Raw genomic sequence first — 17,547 nt, 5'->3', positions numbered from 1 at the left:
TTTTTAGTATTCAATTGGGAAGTATATTCACCATCAGATAGTGTTTTAAAATTCTGAAACTGTTTATATGTTATCTTCCCTCCAACCCTGGATGAAACATGGCATGAGTTTGCAAGTGAGTTTGGCACTTACATGCAGCAGTTAAAAAAGGAAAGCACTTACCCACTGGCAAAGAACTCACTGGGAGTTCAGGAATTTTGTTCTGAGTGCCATTGTTAAAGCCATGGTTTCCTTTTCTCCCCGGCCGTCCCACTTCAGTGGAACATCAGCGCAGTAATACATCACAAGCAGGAAAGGAGGATGGAAAGGAGAGACCTGACAGACTCTGAAGAGGAGAAAACCTTGCAAAGGAATCCGCTTATGAAAAGTCAGGGTACCCCAAAAGCAGCAGAGTCCCAGTGTTCTGCCACACTACCCGCACAGCCAGCCACTGTGCTGCGTGCTAATCAGCCCCCTTAGATGTGTGGCTTCATGCCTGGACAAAGGAATTACAATAATCGAGTTCAGAGCACACAGAAGCATGAATTACTACATAATTCAGTTGCAAGAGAATGTATGACAGTCTTCTAGCTAGTCACAAGCGGCACCGTGGTTTGTCACCACTGTTGCTGAAGCATCCAAAAGCAGCTTTATTTACGTTTATAAATAGTCATAACTCTGAGAGTGTTGACTGACTATTCATTAAAAAATCATCAGTCCTACCAAGTAGCTACTAATGTACTACATGAAGTCTTACAGGATGCACCTAGAAAGTAGTGAATTTTACTTTATGTCATATTTATAAAAAGAAAACAATCCCAACCTTCAGATGGTACCTTCTGATGACTGATCATATAGCAACAAATTAAAAAAGGCAAGCCAAGAACGAAGCAGGGTGCCCACACAGACCATTCTGGATTGAACAGATATTGTTAAATTATGTATTTACATTCACCAGTAACACAAATATCTGGGTTCAAGGAAGTGCCTATAGCTAGAGGCATCTCACCTCCCTGTACATAAACAAAGCTGTTACTGACTTCAGCATAAAAATATATTTCAGGTCAGGGTCTTTTAAAAATATCTAACCAAATCTTGTACTCCACTAGTGCGTCAGCACGTATCACGAGTTAAAGATGTCTCATATTGTTCTTTGTTGGGACCGCTCTGATGCAAAGTGGAGTGACAGATTCCTTTAAAAAAACAAAAACAACACTCCTCCCACCCCCACCAAACCCACAAAAAGACACTCCAGTGCTGTATGATCATCCAGCCTGGCTGTTGGCATATGCTCACACCTCCAGCAGACCCCTCTTGTGAACACACAGCTTCTGCTCACCAGTATTTGACTAGGAACTCAGCAACCAAAGCAGTGGTCTAACGGAAAGGAACAACTGGGGAAAACTGAGTATGGGACAGAACCGTGTACTTAGTATTTGCAATTTTACCTTCCTCCTAGTACTCACAGACTTTTGTCAAGGTAAGCTTTGGCTGAGCTAACTGCTGAGCCTTCAGATTACATTCTTAACAAATACCTTAGTAGTTTTCATGCAGAGAATCATCTTCTACTTTTGTGCAAACAGAACACCAAATCTTACTTCCTCAGTAAAAGTTGACTCAACAGAGCTTTCATGATTGTTTCCAAGTACAGCTATAATCTTTGAGGTCCACATAAAAGCCTTCCACTACAATACTCTCACACAAGTATAAAAAGGTCCATTTTCCAACACACTGGATGCTCACCTGATTATCGTTATGCAAAATACAAGATGTTCTTCATTCACACTGGGTTCTGTATTTATTAGTTTGACATTATTCTTAAGACAAAAGGAGTCCAGCTGATTAAAAGCTGAATTAAAAGCACATGTATAGATGACAGTAGAAAATTCTTCATGTTTAAATATAAATAAGTAGATGATGCCTATAAAAACTGAATAATACAATCCATTGAGTTTACATAGATAAGCAATAAAATCCATGTGAAAACTGAGATGTACTGATTTGCAATATTTGTCATCTGGAAAAAGATGCAACTTGCCTAAAATAACCTTATAATCTTCAAGAGATTTTCCACATACTTTGGAAAGCAATAATAGCAATTTCTGCAATGTTTATAATAATTTGGGTTGTCCATAAAATTACATTATCTGCTGCACACCACATGTTTAATGATGTACAAACCAAAACAACATGGCTACTCCTCTTGTATTCTAAAACAGTAAAATCAAGGACCTTGAATGCTCTTATCTAGCACAAAATGTTTGTGCATAAATAATAATTTTAGTCTCTCCAAGTAAACACCAAATATACCTAAGAAAGGAATTTAACTATGATTTATTTCCTGTAATCCATAGACACAGGTATATTAAATAACTCAGGAGTATTAGGAAATACTCTATAGTTTTGATATTCTGGAATGGTGATAAATTATTATTTCAAGATTTAAATCTGCTAAACAACTCTGATGAATTTGATAACTGCATTGATATTTTCTGATAGTTGCAGGGGTTTTTAAGTAAAAAAAAAAAAAAATCTATCAAAAGGCTAGAAATAGCATTTTGTTGTAGAGAATGTGACCTGTGAAAGGTGTCCCTGAATCCTTGTGGCATGCTTTATCATAAAAACAAAATCTCAAAATACAAAGACCTCACCATGAGGAATTCTGCAATTCAAATCTCAAGGAAAAAGCAAAGTAAGCACACATGGTACTAGATTGCTGAAATCTGAATTTTAAGAAAATAAAGCACATCTAGTGTGTATTTTATAACCTGAACTAGCATATCATATGTGCTGACAGCTGAGAAATCAGCTTAGTAAACACAAAATAAATGTATGCATATGTTTACTTCCCTAGTTTACTGCTCTGACTCTCTGCTCGACATAGACATATGATACTGAAATAAATTTGAGATGTATATCCTGTGTAAACTACGCATCACTGCTAGGTCTCTCCCTAACATACAGCTTTTCATTTCTTTGAAAATGTAAACTTTGATTATTCATAACTGCACATTACACAGGGTTACAGTTTTCTGCAACTTCTTTTCTTTACCTTGAAGCTAAAAATCAGTGGATCTTCCTTGATTTTACGCTTTAAGTCCCTGTCCTTTACAGGAGAATTTGATTTCTGACCACACTCCTGTTTTCAAGTCTAATAGTTAACAGTTTCTGTACTTGTATTTGATTTGAGAGAGAACATCTGGCAATCAAGTTTGCTCATCTGTCTAATGTGGATAGACTCTATTCAGATGGATGTGGAACACAAAGCTGTCACTGGTTCCTCTTCATAGGGGTACTCCATTCTGCTGTAGTTCAGAAAGCATCACATCTATTTTGTCCACAGCAAAGTCTAGTTTGAATTCCAGTGCTGCTTATTTTAAAATGTAGGCTGTCCACTGAGGATTTATAGCACAGCACTGTGAAGACTGCCAGATACCTTAGTCATCAGATTCGAACGTCACTGCCTTTTCTTAGTTCTTCACATCCTAAAAACAAGTGCAACCTACCACCATTTTTGCACACTTTCTAGTGACAATGGAATGGTCTGTTCAATCACATTCGGCGTGATAGTACGTTAACTCATTGTGATGCAGAGCAGATTCAAAATGCAATGTCATCTTTACAGGAGAAGGAAGTACCAGGTTAACTTTGAGGTTTACACATCTAGAACTAACTCCTTTAATACCTTTCCTACGCCAGAGGCCTCCATAAGCAGATCCGGTAGAAAAGTTCTCACCAGAGTTGAGAGAGGAGTCTCTAAAGCAAGTGAACTTCTCCCTTCGGCTTCAGTTCTACTACGCCTATGTAAATCAGCTGAAATCAGTGGGTACTTAAAGCAAGATATTTACACAATTGCTTCCTTCCAAGGCAGTTCACTGCCACCTCTTTGGCTTTCCCCACCATGCACCTCTTAGAAGAGCAGATAGTAGCACACTCAGTGATGAAAAAGGACAAGAATAACCAGCAACTGTTGCTCAGCTCCTGAAACTTGTTGCTTTATAAAGCTTCCTAATTTGTTATATAAAAAGGGATAGAGTAAACAGTTTGGTATGCCAACATATAGACTATTTTGATGGACACAGCACAAGGGTATGGGATCATCCAACATGTTCTCTTCAAAGCAAGATTTTTAAAAACAAGATTGCTGGAAAGGTTTTCTTTAACTAGTATATTATGCTTCAGGGATGTTGACATTTCAAAGCAAGTGAGACAAACTGATAAAAGGAACCCACATATTCATTTGTTCTTCCATTAAAGGAAAAATATATTGTCCAGCAGTTGGTAATTCCACTTACATGTATGAAGACAGTATCAGAAAAGAAAGACTGATACCTTTCTATCCCCAGAATTTAGAGACAGAACCAACTATATAACTGATGATGCTCAGTGAAATAAATATCAGAAGTTGCAAATATACATATTTGATTTGGACTAACATTCAGATTCTGTATTCAGAATGGAGATGCTAGCATATTTGACGCAGGCGAACTCTGCAGGGACAGCATAATAAACCTAGTCTTCACTTGAATTTCAGGGCAGAACTGCCTAAAAGAATTCTGCAGGCTCCAGTGAAGCTGCTCCGGCTTCTGCAAAACTAGCTGCACACTGCATAAAGTTTAAGAACCTAAATTAGCAGGACACATGCTTAACTTTAAACAATAAGACACAAAGAATATCTCAAGTGCCCTACTGATTGGGGCCTGCTTGGACTCCACTTGCCCTTGCCCAACCACCCCCCCAGCCTGAGAGGAGGAAAGAATGAGATAAGAATCCTTATAAATTGTACTGAGTGAAGAGTTCTTCCTCTGGACCTTTAGTTTACTAAATAACACCAGTTATCAAACTTAAATTAAAAAATAGATTAATAACACTATAAGGTTGCTAAATGCATTAGTAACAACATATTAATACTCAAATTATAATGTAAGTAATGATTAGTGCAACCTGACCCTGGAAGATAGCTTGACACTGCCTAGCAACTACTCGAATAGATGTAGTTAAAGTTGCTATCTAGTCAATATATTAGTTATCTGAGGTAAATTTAAGTAAAATAAAGCAAAGCTTGAATAATAAAGAATGTACATAAATTTAGGCTATCTGGAAATATGTATATGTTTACCTTTAAATACTTGCAACATATCTGCATGTAGAACAAGGGCAGCTTTAAATAGCAGTAAAGAGAATAAAGTCTGGTGTGATCGACATGTGCTCTTGAATCAGCTACACTACAGCACTTTGCTACAAACAAGACTATTAGGTAAGGTGAGACGTAGTGCACAGACCAGATATCCTACAAAAAATTAGAGAATTGACAGTAATTTATTAAAAAAAAAGTTTAGCTTGAGCTATCAAAAGGGAAATAAAACACATCTCAAACCCAGTTAATTACTAAAAATGTTACAAAAAATTAACTGCATAAATACATGCATGAGAAAAAACGACATGTAAATAATAAATTTTACTCCTTCTGTTGTTACTGTTCACAGAACCTTTTTCTATAACTTCCCACAAAAATAGATTTACTCCCACATATAGGTTCAATTTTGAAATGTTTCAAGCTGAAACAAAAGTTTAAGAAAATTGTAAGATATAAAAAGGCCTTTAGGAATGAAATGCTTACTCAAGCTACTGGAGCCTCCCAGCTATAGGGTAAACAATTAAAAAAAAACCCCCACAAACTAGATGCCTGGTAAATAAATGTGTATCACTGTAGTGATGGGGTATGACTAATGCTAAATAGCAAGCCCAGTAAACAGCAACAGTTGAAGACTGTGCTACGTGGGTACGCTACAACCATTTATGCCAGGCTGATGGCTCAGAGCCTTTGACTTAAATGGCAGCAAGATTGAAACACAGTAGGCCCGTCCACTAAGAAAAGTTGTTAGCTTTTGCATGTGTGCACACATACACAATGTTTTAATCTTAAACTTCTGTATTCTATTTCTTTTCAAGGGCTTGTCTATTTTAGCCACAATTGAACTACTGAATTAATAAAGGAACTACAGTGCACAGAGCTGCATTTGCTGATTTTATACATGTCCATCAATACTGTATTTTGATATTGTGCTCAAAAGCAAACAGAAAAGCTCAAAATGTTGTTTCTGTACTTTCTAGATTAAGCTACCAAGCTAAGAGAGCTGATTACTTTTGAAGTCTTTTTAAACTCTAAACTATCACTGTCTATCTCTCCCACCCTATTCTGGCTCTCCTTCCTTCATTTTGTAAAAGAATGTTTCAGACAAGTCTCTCAAAAACAGACTTTAATGCAAGAATAAATTGTTTTAGTAGAAGTCCTAAAACAGGAATTAGCTCTATGGGCCAAAACATGTTCTTGATCATCAGTTTATATAACCTCACACTGCAATATTCCAGCCAGAAAAATAAACACTTATCCCACCCTCACTGCTTGCCATCTGTCTGGTATGACTTTTCCCACCTCGGGAACTTTTATACTCACAATGTATATAAACAGATAGAAGTTAAGTGTATATACATCCTTTTAGTAAGAAGAACAATTTGTAAACTAAAACTTGTTAAGAATATACCACAAAAATATGTGACGGGGGAAAAAAAAAAGGCAACTTCCTGCCTTTGGAAGGCTGTTTCCACTTATTCCATACATATTCCATACACCACTTTTCAAAAGTGTTCAAAATGAAGGCAAGTGGTTATTAAATCAAGCCTGGGTGTGTGGGGAAAATGACCACTTTTCTTTACAGGAAAAGAAGGTAAATGTGTACTTTTTTAAAAAGGTTTAAAAACAAATGGAGAAGGTATTGACTAAAACTAACCACGAGAATGGCCAACAAAAAGAGATACTAAAGGAACACTCAAAAACATGCCTTTAAAGTAGTGTTAGTCATGTGCATCTGCTGTTGTGGGGTGATAAACACATACAATGCAGCATGAGTTATCTAGTCCTACCTGAGTAGTAGCATGGGGCCCTAATTGCATAAATGCTGTACGAGCATCCTTACTCACGTAAGGAACTGGAACAGCTTAATTATATTTCCTCCTTTTTATCAGGGATTTAAAACTGAAGGGCAGAGAAGAAAGGAAAAAGAGGGAGAAAGTAATTAGAGTTTGCCCGGGTAACTGTGTAGAACCAGGAAGCTCAGGCTAAGAAGAGATCTGAGGAGAGAGACGATTGCAGCTCCTCACATGTTGTAAGGAGCGAGCAGAAACAGTTGAGAAATAGCAGATGGATTTTGTGTTAGGAGGGCTGAGCAGGGAAGCACAGGAACAGCTAACGGAACAAAGTTTGGGAAATTAAATCAGCTAGGTGGATTGTGGCTCAGTTACGAGCAGCCTTTAGAGTTAAAAAGGATAAAGAGCTTGTATTTCATTCAAAAAGAAAGCTCCCGAGGGAGAGAGACAGCTTAAGGGAAAGGAACAATCTGGTCAGAGAAAAAGAGCAAAGGTGATTTTTATAAACAACAGTTAAGTCCATGTGAGAGAAGCAAGTTTTAATGGACAAGGCAAGGCATGAGAACACAGCAGGAGTCAAGAAGTGAGAGAGACAAGGGCTTAAACAGGAGTTTTGGTGTGGACAGAAAGAAGACAGGTTTCAGGGATGCCATTTAAGGAAAAGCAAGAAGGTGTATAAATAGCCTGCACGGCTGGATCTAAGAGCAAAGCTGTTGGGCAAATGGTAACAAGGGTCCTCAGAATTCAGAAACAGACTCTCTTTCTGATCTTACTGGAAGTGTGTTTGAAAATTTCTATCCATATCCCCTGGCTAACATACGATAAATGACCTTGAGTTCTCCAATGCTGGTTGAGTGTATGGTGAAATAGACTATCTTGGGTTGAAAAGACTTCAGTTAATTTGTTTTACCATGCAATGGAATGGCATCTAAGCTTCAGCTTTTAAGATAAACACAAACATTCACTCCAGGTTATCAAATACCAACATAAAGACACAGATTATCAAATACTAATCTTTTTCAGTACCAGTAACTTCACTGCAGATCCATGCAAAGCTTTTTTGCGTTTTTAGTATAGTATGGCCAAAATTAAAAGTATCTCTGAGAAAGCCAAGCATTATAATCTTTTCAACATTTGCAGAAATATTCTTCTTTACAGTTTTAAGTTGAACTTTTAACTACCCATCTTACTCTAGTATTCAACATTCTGTGCTTAGGTGATTTCTGGTAAAGAATTTTGCTGAAGGTGCTTTAGAAAGGAAGAGTTATTAATATTGGACAAATATGCCTTTAAAGGAAAGTCTAAAATATTACTGATAGCAGAAGACATACTACTCAAACATCTGCCCTTTGAGTATCTATTGGGAGTCAGAAATAAGGAGTTGCAACAATAAGTTACAAGAGACCTCACAGTAAAACGCAGTAAGCTTCAGCAGTTACTGAACTTCCACAAACTGTAAAAGCTATGTTCAAAATATGCATTATTTTTTTTAAAAACAGGATTTGAACCTTTCTGGGCTTTTCTTCAGACTTAGTAATATTGTTTTCTTCCCTTTATGAGAGCATTTCTTGGGATTAATGTATTTCCACACTTAAAACAGAAAAAGCTTTTTTTTTTCCTTTTGTTTCAATTTCAATTCTGTTTCAGCCACTAGAAAAAGGTTTTGTACTTCTCCAAGAAATGAAGAAATCATTTAATGTAACTTTATCTTCAAGGAACACAAAGCAAGCAAAAGTTTTCAAGCTGTCATAAAAAGTTACACTACTTTGAAATTATTTTATAGTATGTATTACTGGAGCACACCTAAGTGAATTACTACAAATTGCTCACCTCCTTACTGGAGCCTCATAATTAGAAACAGTTCTTGTGCATAACCAAATAAAGCATAATACTCTCAAACTAAAATTTTTCTATTAACATGTCAGAGGCAGGAAGGAAAATACAGGCCCTAGATATTCATCCATGGACAGTAAAACATTATAGAAGTCTGTGCTAATAAAATATATAAAAATGAGCTTTCACCAGCTTCATTGATTATGCAAAGATTTTTTGTTTGTTTTAAGAGCAGTTAGAGAAAATGTTTCTAATATGTAAATACATTCTCCGAAGAATTTTGTCACTAGGTTAAAGGCTGTACTCATTCTCTCCAAAATGCCAAGCATATCTTTGCGTGTGAGAAGAAAATTAAAAAAAGAAACAGACAAACTTTCCATCAAAAGCATCCAACACCACAGACTTTTGTGAGAGATCTTTCACTGCAGTAGCTCAAATAGTTCATTTGTTTTAAATCATACAATTAATATAAAATAAAAAGTAAATATTTTTTAAATAAAAAGGTAATAAATGCATAAGTTTTAATATTATTACCAAAAGTTTAAGGGCCAGTGTACACAAGTCACCATTAGTTTGAGTGCCAGCATTCCTTTTTACAGTAGAAATCAAAATAATAATATGAAGTATTAGGAATTCAGTACTGACAAGGAGCCCTACAATTTGAGAATTTTCCCCTCTGACCTGCAATTCTGCTTGTAAGTAAAGCTATTGTATCTCTCCTAACTCTTTGCATTCCTCCAAAGTTAGCTCGACTAACATTTCAGTCTGCTAGAACAGATCTAAAAAGAAAAGGGAAAAAAAAAAAAGGAAAGAAAAAACAGAACTTTCTTCAAGGACAGACTACATAAAGTATTGGAAGCTTTTAACCCTGTAGCCCTCACATTCACCACTCAGAAATAACCAGATGAATATTTTGTTTCAGTTTTCTGCTAATTTGCTCCTTCCTGCTTATGCCTGCCTCAGGAAAGCCTGTTTCTAGGCTTCCCATGTTGTTTCACAGTTCTAAGAGGATCAGCATAAAAACAACAGCAGTTTAGCCCTATACAGAATCATAGAATCATTTAGGTCGGAAAAGACCTTTAAGATCATCAAGTCCAACCATTAACCTAACACTGCCAGGTCCACCACTACACCATGTCCCTGAGCACCACATCTACATGTCCTTTAAATACCTCCAGGGATGGTGACTCCACCACTTCCCTGGGCAGCCTGTTCCAATGCTTGAAGAAATTTTTCCTACTATCCAACCTAAAAATTGTTTTAATTTCATGTCCTAAAATATTTCTGCTATAAAAATCCTATTTTAGCTTGCTGGTTTATATGATAATTCTGAAAGTCTAATGGAAAATGCAACAACAATGAACATAATTGCATTCCATTATTTCACCTATTTAAAATACAAGTCCTTTCCAGGGCTATTTTAGTGCTTGTAACTCAACAATAGCTTACAGAATTGAAAATTATTATTTGCAATTATTTTTTTTATTATTATTACTATTAATAGAATTCTACCCACAGTGAGTAAAAGTATTTATTTATAGCTGTATCTTCTGCACTGCTAAAAGCTGAATATGTAGAAATATCTGGGAGAGAAAAAAATATATAATTTACATATAACTAGGGGAAAAAAAACCACATTTGGAGTTGCTAATTTATACAAGAAACAAACAAAAGGCAATTAGCCTACAGCATGCAACCACTTCAAGTGATGATTGCCTGCTCTAACAAGTCACCTTTTACTTGTCATAGCAGACAGAAGAGAAGCACTTCAGGCCACATCATGAAAGACAGCGGTTGCAGGGACAAGCTATTGTATCCCAACACGGTCCCAGGTAACTCATTCCTGACTCTCCTTGAAACATGTTGCCAGTCTCCTCCAGAAGGCTGTTTCTCAAAGCTAGTTGGCAAATTGTTCATCATGCCAACCAACTTCAACTGGTAAGCTGGATCACAAAACAAAAAGCAAGTCTGTGACATGAGCAATCAATGGCAGCACTCAGATCTTAATTTGATTAAGTAGAGGGAAATGATGACCTGGGAAGAGGAACATTTAAAGGTTTTGGGAAGGAGCAACATCTGTGCCTAGTAGACAAGTAGGGGAGAGAGTGGAAAATTTACCTTTGTGACTTTCCTTCCTGACCAAATTTGGAGTTCATTATAACTCAGGGTTTCTGAATAACAAGTGCTAGTCAGACATTTATATAGCAAGTCTTTTGATGACACTTGATAGCATTTGTCCAACTGTCAGAGCCCCGTCTCCAGCTGTGGCTAATCACAAGTGCTTCAGATGAAGAAAACAGAAAAAAAAAATCCACAAACTATACCTAACCATGATGTGTATCAGAGAAAAAACAAAGCAAACCATTTTCTGATTACTGTTGTGGGTCAACAGTTGAAACCCTCAAGCTTAAGATCTGGTTATAAGTATTCTAACAACAAGCTGCAAATGTTATGAACGTATTAAGGACATCAAAAGGTTTTTCTTGTCCACTCCAAGGCCAACAAAAGAAGAAAAAACAGTAGTAGTAAGGGGAAACACTTAGATGCCAGAAAGACCACAGTGACCATTTACTCCCAAGTCCATCTCTTCCTCTCAAAGAGAAATAGAAACACCCCTCAAAACAGCATTAAAAAAAAAAATCTTTATCTAGAACACTGAAATACCCTCAGCATGCTTCAGAGGAAACTCACTTCAGAACTTAACTTGTTTCACTTGAACAACCAGAAATTGGATCTAGTTATGACTTTGACAACAAGGTCTACAAATCCCTCAGCACCACATAGCTTTTCCATGTGTAAGAAGCTATTCCGAACAAGTCAGTCACCTCTCAGTATTTTCTTCAATAAGGAGCTGGACATATACAACTTAAACCACACATTAGCTTGTTTTTCCAAAACATGGATCGTTTTATGGCTTCAGCTGTCTAATATTTCCATATATTCTGAAATATGAACACAGAACTGGACACATTATTCTAAAACCATAAAAAACCAAGATCCCATCTCTGCTTCTGTGCTGATGCTGTCCTTTTCACATAGCCCAAGATTAGCAATGGTCTTTCTCCTGCAGCACTGTGCTGAGAACTGACACTGACTATGATGCCTAATTGTCCTAATGTATTCCAAGAGTTTTTCTTTATTATTTTTCTTTTAAAATCTCTCATCTGTATGTACAATCCATACTGGACTGGATTCAAAGGTAATTTGTTAGATTGTAACCATTTAAACAGATAATTCAGATCAGTATTACTAACCTTTCCTTTTCATTAATTCAATGCTTTTAATGCCCAAATGATCTCTCAAAAACCTGCAGTCCAAGAAAAACTGCCTACCATGAAACCATATCAACTGGCACTAATTATACCTTTTATTATGTTGTTTGAGGTAACAGAATTGCAAAGTAGCAACTCTATTATTTCACAGGCATGATGTTTAACTTGGGTGTCAGAGATTTGGGGTTGGTTGGTTGGTTAAGATTTGGAACTAAATCAGTGATTTCCCAATCATTTGGCCCACTTTCCAATATTAGTGAATAGTAAATGATGGATTAGGGTGTTTTCTTTATCTAACTTCTTTAAGAAGTTTTAGGTATAAATTATCCAGGACTACTGATTCTGATTTAGCAGATGCTGCCTCATTTGCCACAAATTATATACATCCCTACAGAGCAGAGGCACCTACATTTCTGTTTCTGTTCAGAACTGCCATTTGTATTTTGCAGTACAATATTATTCTTAGTAAAGAATGCTGTATTATTTTTATTTCTTTTGGCCACTGGGATTTCATAATTTTCTTGGACTTGCTTTTTCTTGCAGCTCTTGAAGCCTTCCATTCCTGTTGTTGTTAATACATGCATGAGTGTGCAAACGCACAAAAAGGAAAAAAGAAGTGATCAATGCTTATACTACCATACTGCCTAAAAGAGTAATTCAAAGCTTTGAACAGAAGTAAAATGAAAAAGGTATTACACGTTAACATGTACATTTTGGGGTAGTAAAAGAAAGTCTGTTGACAGCAGCTTTAATTTTCTTTCACTAGATTACCAAATACAAAAAAAAGGGGGGGGGGGGGGGGGGGGGAAGGGGAAGGGGGTGGAAATAAACCCATAAGAGAGGCTCTAGGATTCTCCCAAACATTTTTTTCTGTCTCTCCTAGGAAAGTTACCAAAAAAAGTCAATCTCAATAAACATCCTACCTCAAATATTCACACGCTACACTCAGTGTCATATCCTACAGGAAAGTGAATTATCTAAGAAATTTTGAGAGATGAAATGCTTTTATATCAAATATTGAACAAAAACATCCTCTGTATTAAATCTTCCAAGCACCACAGTGCTTGGAAGCAGATGACGTTGTTCTGGTTTTGTTCTAAAACGTTCTGAAAGAGTGAAGCATTCTTTAATATATTACTTGCTGTTCAAGCTACAAATTCAAGATAATGATGAAAGAGCCCCAAATCCCGAACAGTGAAAACACTACTTACTAAACCACTTCATTATTTGTGTTCCTCACTCATTGGGGCCAGCACAAATAAAATTCATAATAAAGTAACAGACAACTACTCAAGAGATCAGAAATTATTTCTACAAAGAACATTTGAAAGGAATTCAATTCTCAGAACATTCTTGGTAAACAAGAATCCAGTTATCACATCTAAAAAAATAAAACATCAATTTAAAACACTTCCAGGGTAACCAAGCAAAACAATAACTAAACACATTGAACATCACACTGAGTCCTTTAAATACCATTTTATTAATTTTGCCTGAAGACAGAAATTACAAATGAACTTCTAATTTAATAATGGATATACAATGCAACTTTAGTTAGGGCTTATGGTTTCAGACACCAAAATAAAACATTCAAACACTTTTCTGCTTTAAGAATGAGATTAACACGTGTACACAGATATGTCAGAAAGCCAACTCTGACCTAAATTTAATTCCCACCTTACTCAGAGCTGTATTTAGTAGTTGCAGGATAACACAAGAGATGAGAGTACTGCCACCTCGTGCCAGTCAGGCTGAAGGCTGACAAACAAGATTACTAACTAAACCTAATTCCAGAACATGTTCTACCTTTAAAGTCCAACAGTTATTTGAGATCAGATGCTTGATCTTGAAAAAATGAAAGAGCATAATAGTATCAGTCTTTAAGAACATCTTGAAACAATTCTTTAAATAAAAATAATCAAACTATCTGTACTTAAACAGCATGTCTGACAGCAACTACTCATTGTATTTGCCATTTTAACATCCTGGTTTTAGTCACTCATAACTGTGATAAATTTCAGTCATAAGAGATTTGGTAATGGATATCTGTTTCAGACTAAGTCTTTCTGGTTTGGTTTTGTTGGGGCTTTTTTGTAAAATATTATGACAGACAAAAAAAGTACATGCATACACAGTTTGACAGTTTCAAAAGACATAAAACTTCTTTTGAAACACTCTAATACACCGATGCTATAAAAAGGGCCGTATACTTACTGAATAAGTATTTAAATACCCACATCAACATGAAATTTAGAAAACTGAGAAGTATTATGAAAATGCTCAATTATACTAACATACCACAAGGAAAAGTTTCCTCTCAGTCCATTCTTATCTAAAATACATGCACTACATCAAGTATTACAAAATGTAAAGAATCTGATTTTCTTCTGTTTATTTGCTGATAAATGTAATTCTGCTCAGTGGATATTTCAGTGACTTCCCCCCCTACAAGAGTCATTATTACGAGCAATAAAAATGTAAAATAGGAGTACTCACCAATATCATTAGCTAGAGAGGCAGGATCAGAGGCCCCAAGGGTAGCCTCAAACTCCTCTTGAAGACGATAAGCTCTTTGAAGAAGGGATTCAAGCTTATGAATGAATTCAGCACTAATGATATCCTGCAAGAAGACAGACATTAGAAGATTTTCTATTTGTTCACAGTCTGTAAGATTTCTTTGTAAAATCTAAGAATATTAAGCCTTCAAAAGAGCAAACCGTGCCACATTAATTTCCTACAAACACAACAAGGACACTGTCAGGTGATTACTTCAACATCCAAAATACACACACTCTTCAAAACACAGACATATTTCATTTAGTGTAATAAAAACAAAATCTGAAATTAAAAACACTTTAAAATTATCTGTGATGTTTACTGCACTAAAAATAATAAAAGACATATAGGTATATGTTTATTTCAAAATATTTTTAGCATTTAGTTCATAAGCACACAGGACTATTAATAAAGTTCAAGCACATTATTTGTGAATATTCATGAATTCACCATCTTTCACAGGTCCTTTATCTTTGCTGAGCAGAAATCTGCTCACATAGTCATAAAAGAAAGGGATGACCCAAGAGATTTTGTGCAGAGAACTAGCGTGCTTGGTAGCTTGATAATACCATCCAGAAACAAACACTGATGCAACAGCAATTGCCAAAAAATAAATAAAGCTAATTCCCCCTCTCCCACTCTCCTCCAAATAACCAACCAAAAAAATCAAAAGGAACAAAGTTAAATGTCCTTTAAATGCAATGCCACTAAATTGGAAATTTGAGTCAATTCTCAGTTTTGGAAATTGAATCAGAATTTGAAAAGATTCAGGTAAGAAAATGCCATGATTTGTCAGGGCTTCAACAGTAGATTATAGATTGAACATACTCACTTCTACGCTTTCTTCTGCAATTGCATCTCCTGCTCCCAGCTTAATGGAACCACAACTTGCTTCATCTTCAACTTGCCTGTTACGGAAAGTTAGCGCCTGCTCCCATCGACGCAGTGCTTCTTCAAAAAGCTCCATGCCTAGGGGAGATCAGCAGTACCTCCATTCCATCAAATACACTCCATATGTATTCACATTTTAGAGTCACAGGAAAGTATCCAGCTAATAAGCAAGATTATAGCACAGACAGCAATTCCTAGTCTTAAAAAAGTATCTGCCTTTTTAATAAGATAAAGAAGTTCACAATATGATTAAAGCAACAACATTCAGTGTATTTTTTCCTATTTACTTTTTAAAATAATTCTATGGTTTACTACTACAAATACAGGAATAAAAATATGTATTTTAAAAAACTAACTCCAGATCAATCAAGATTTCATTATTTTATAGAAATGTTCTTGGACATATGCCCACAGGACACCGAAGGATCACCACAATAATATTGTGTGTTACTTTGCCACAAAACCAAGACATTATTTACATTCATTGTTGGCAGATGCTGAATATTCTTAGTATAACTTACCCATCAAATATAAATTTTCAGGTGTGGTCACTGGAATATTGACAAGCTTAATATCATCTTCGTCTGCTTTATCCCAGGAATTAGAATTGCCACAAGCACAACTGTGACAAGAGGTGGCACTCTGAACCTTAAAAAAAAAAACCAAACAAATTTTGAAGCGTTGTTATACAGAGTATCCTTAAAACTGCATTCCTGTCAGAGTACATTACATCCAAGTTATCTATCTAGAAACTATATTTACTATGTAGTAAGTACAATGGCCTCTCTAGCCCTCTGTGTAGCTTGTTCAGGAAAGTCGTTTCAGGTCAGTGAAACCATTAGGTGCAAGTTCACAGACATTCAAGAGCCTTAAAACACTTTTACTTACCGAGACCAGACTCTGAACTGAACCGGAGTATTTACTGAAAAGTCCCCCATTTGCATAGATACAAGACTGAGATCCTTTTTCCTTGGCAGAGCTCAGAGAAAGAGTCAAGTTTTGCCGACTACTGGAACAACTAGAACCTAACAGAGACACTGATTTTAAAGTTGCTGCAAACTCAAAACATGGTATCTTTTGTTAGCAAGATCTATCAAGAATTGCTTTTACTCTTTTCAATAAAATTTAGTTTAGAAAAAAACAACAATTATTCTTTTATTTACAGTTCTGTATGAGAAACTACAAATTAGAGCAGTCAATATCTATAACAATAACCATGCATTTAGACATAATTATTTTTCCATCCTATAATAATTTAAATCTGCTTTTCTCAGTCTTGACATATGTCCACAAGAACTGCAAACCCCATTGTTAACAGACTATTCATAAAAAAAGGTTAATCCAAATCCATGATTAAAACTTCAGCTTTGAGAACAAGACCAGCTTGTTTATAAAACACTGTAATTGTGTTCCTAATTTGCACAATTTCTACTTCAACAATTCAAACCTGCTCAGCATTAAAGGAAAAGTTTGTTTTCGACTACATGTTGTTTACTACTCACATCCCTTTTCTTCCCCTCCAAGACACAAACAAAAAATCCTCGGAGGTTCCTTCACATACCTTTTTCTGATGCAGCTGCTTTGGTACACTCTAATACTAGATGACTTGGTTCCCATGGTGGCACTTTCTTGGTTTTCTTTCCACGTCTTCTTTTAAAATGACGGGCCAGAAAAATAACAGATATTGCACTCACTGCTGTTACTGTGAAGAGCTTCTTTAATCCAGGGGAAAGCTTTATCTGAAAATAAAAGAGTGTGACTTCATTGCAAATATATGCTCCTTAACTCCCACCTTTCCTCCTACCCTCCTTTTGGTGTGTCCAACCTAGACTATAGCTTGTCTGAGGGCTATCAGAGATGCTGCTCTCACACAGCCTGAGAAACAACCAACCCTGAGTAAGGACATAGACTAACTGCTTCTCACACTTTGCGTTGGCCAGTAGGTGAGAGAGTTTACAAAGGTGTTGGTGGGACGAAGTGAGTGGGCACACTGAGACGCGTATTGCAGCACCAAGAACTAGAAGGTATATTGCAAATCCACAAACTATGGGGATCTGGGTATTTTAATGCCAGGACAACGCAGGGCCTT

At 36.2% G+C, this 17,547-nt stretch overlaps 1 protein-coding gene across 3 annotated transcripts in view; it reads right to left on the bottom strand.

Moving 5' to 3' along the window:
* The window catches only part of MIGA1 (mitoguardin 1), a 42,274-nt gene that overhangs the window by 21,089 nt on the left and 3,638 nt on the right, over nucleotides 1-17,547 (bottom strand). For all 3 annotated transcript variants that reach the window (XM_075759733.1, XM_075759735.1, XM_075759734.1), the window contains exons 3-7: nucleotides 17,020-17,197; nucleotides 16,347-16,483; nucleotides 15,980-16,106; nucleotides 15,400-15,536; nucleotides 14,508-14,631 (exon numbers count right to left, since the gene is read on the bottom strand). In XM_075759733.1, the coding sequence (XP_075615848.1) occupies nucleotides 14,508-14,631; nucleotides 15,400-15,536; nucleotides 15,980-16,106; nucleotides 16,347-16,483; nucleotides 17,020-17,197 (703 nt within the window). The remainder of the gene's footprint in view (nucleotides 1-14,507; nucleotides 14,632-15,399; nucleotides 15,537-15,979; nucleotides 16,107-16,346; nucleotides 16,484-17,019; nucleotides 17,198-17,547) is intronic.

Source organism: Balearica regulorum, chromosome 8 (assembly GCF_011004875.1).
Source record: "Balearica regulorum gibbericeps isolate bBalReg1 chromosome 8, bBalReg1.pri, whole genome shotgun sequence".
In the NCBI taxonomy this organism is placed as follows: domain Eukaryota; kingdom Metazoa; phylum Chordata; class Aves; order Gruiformes; family Gruidae; genus Balearica; species Balearica regulorum.
Note: the sequence above shows the minus strand (reverse complement) of the source record. Positions and strands in the feature narration are given on the sequence as shown.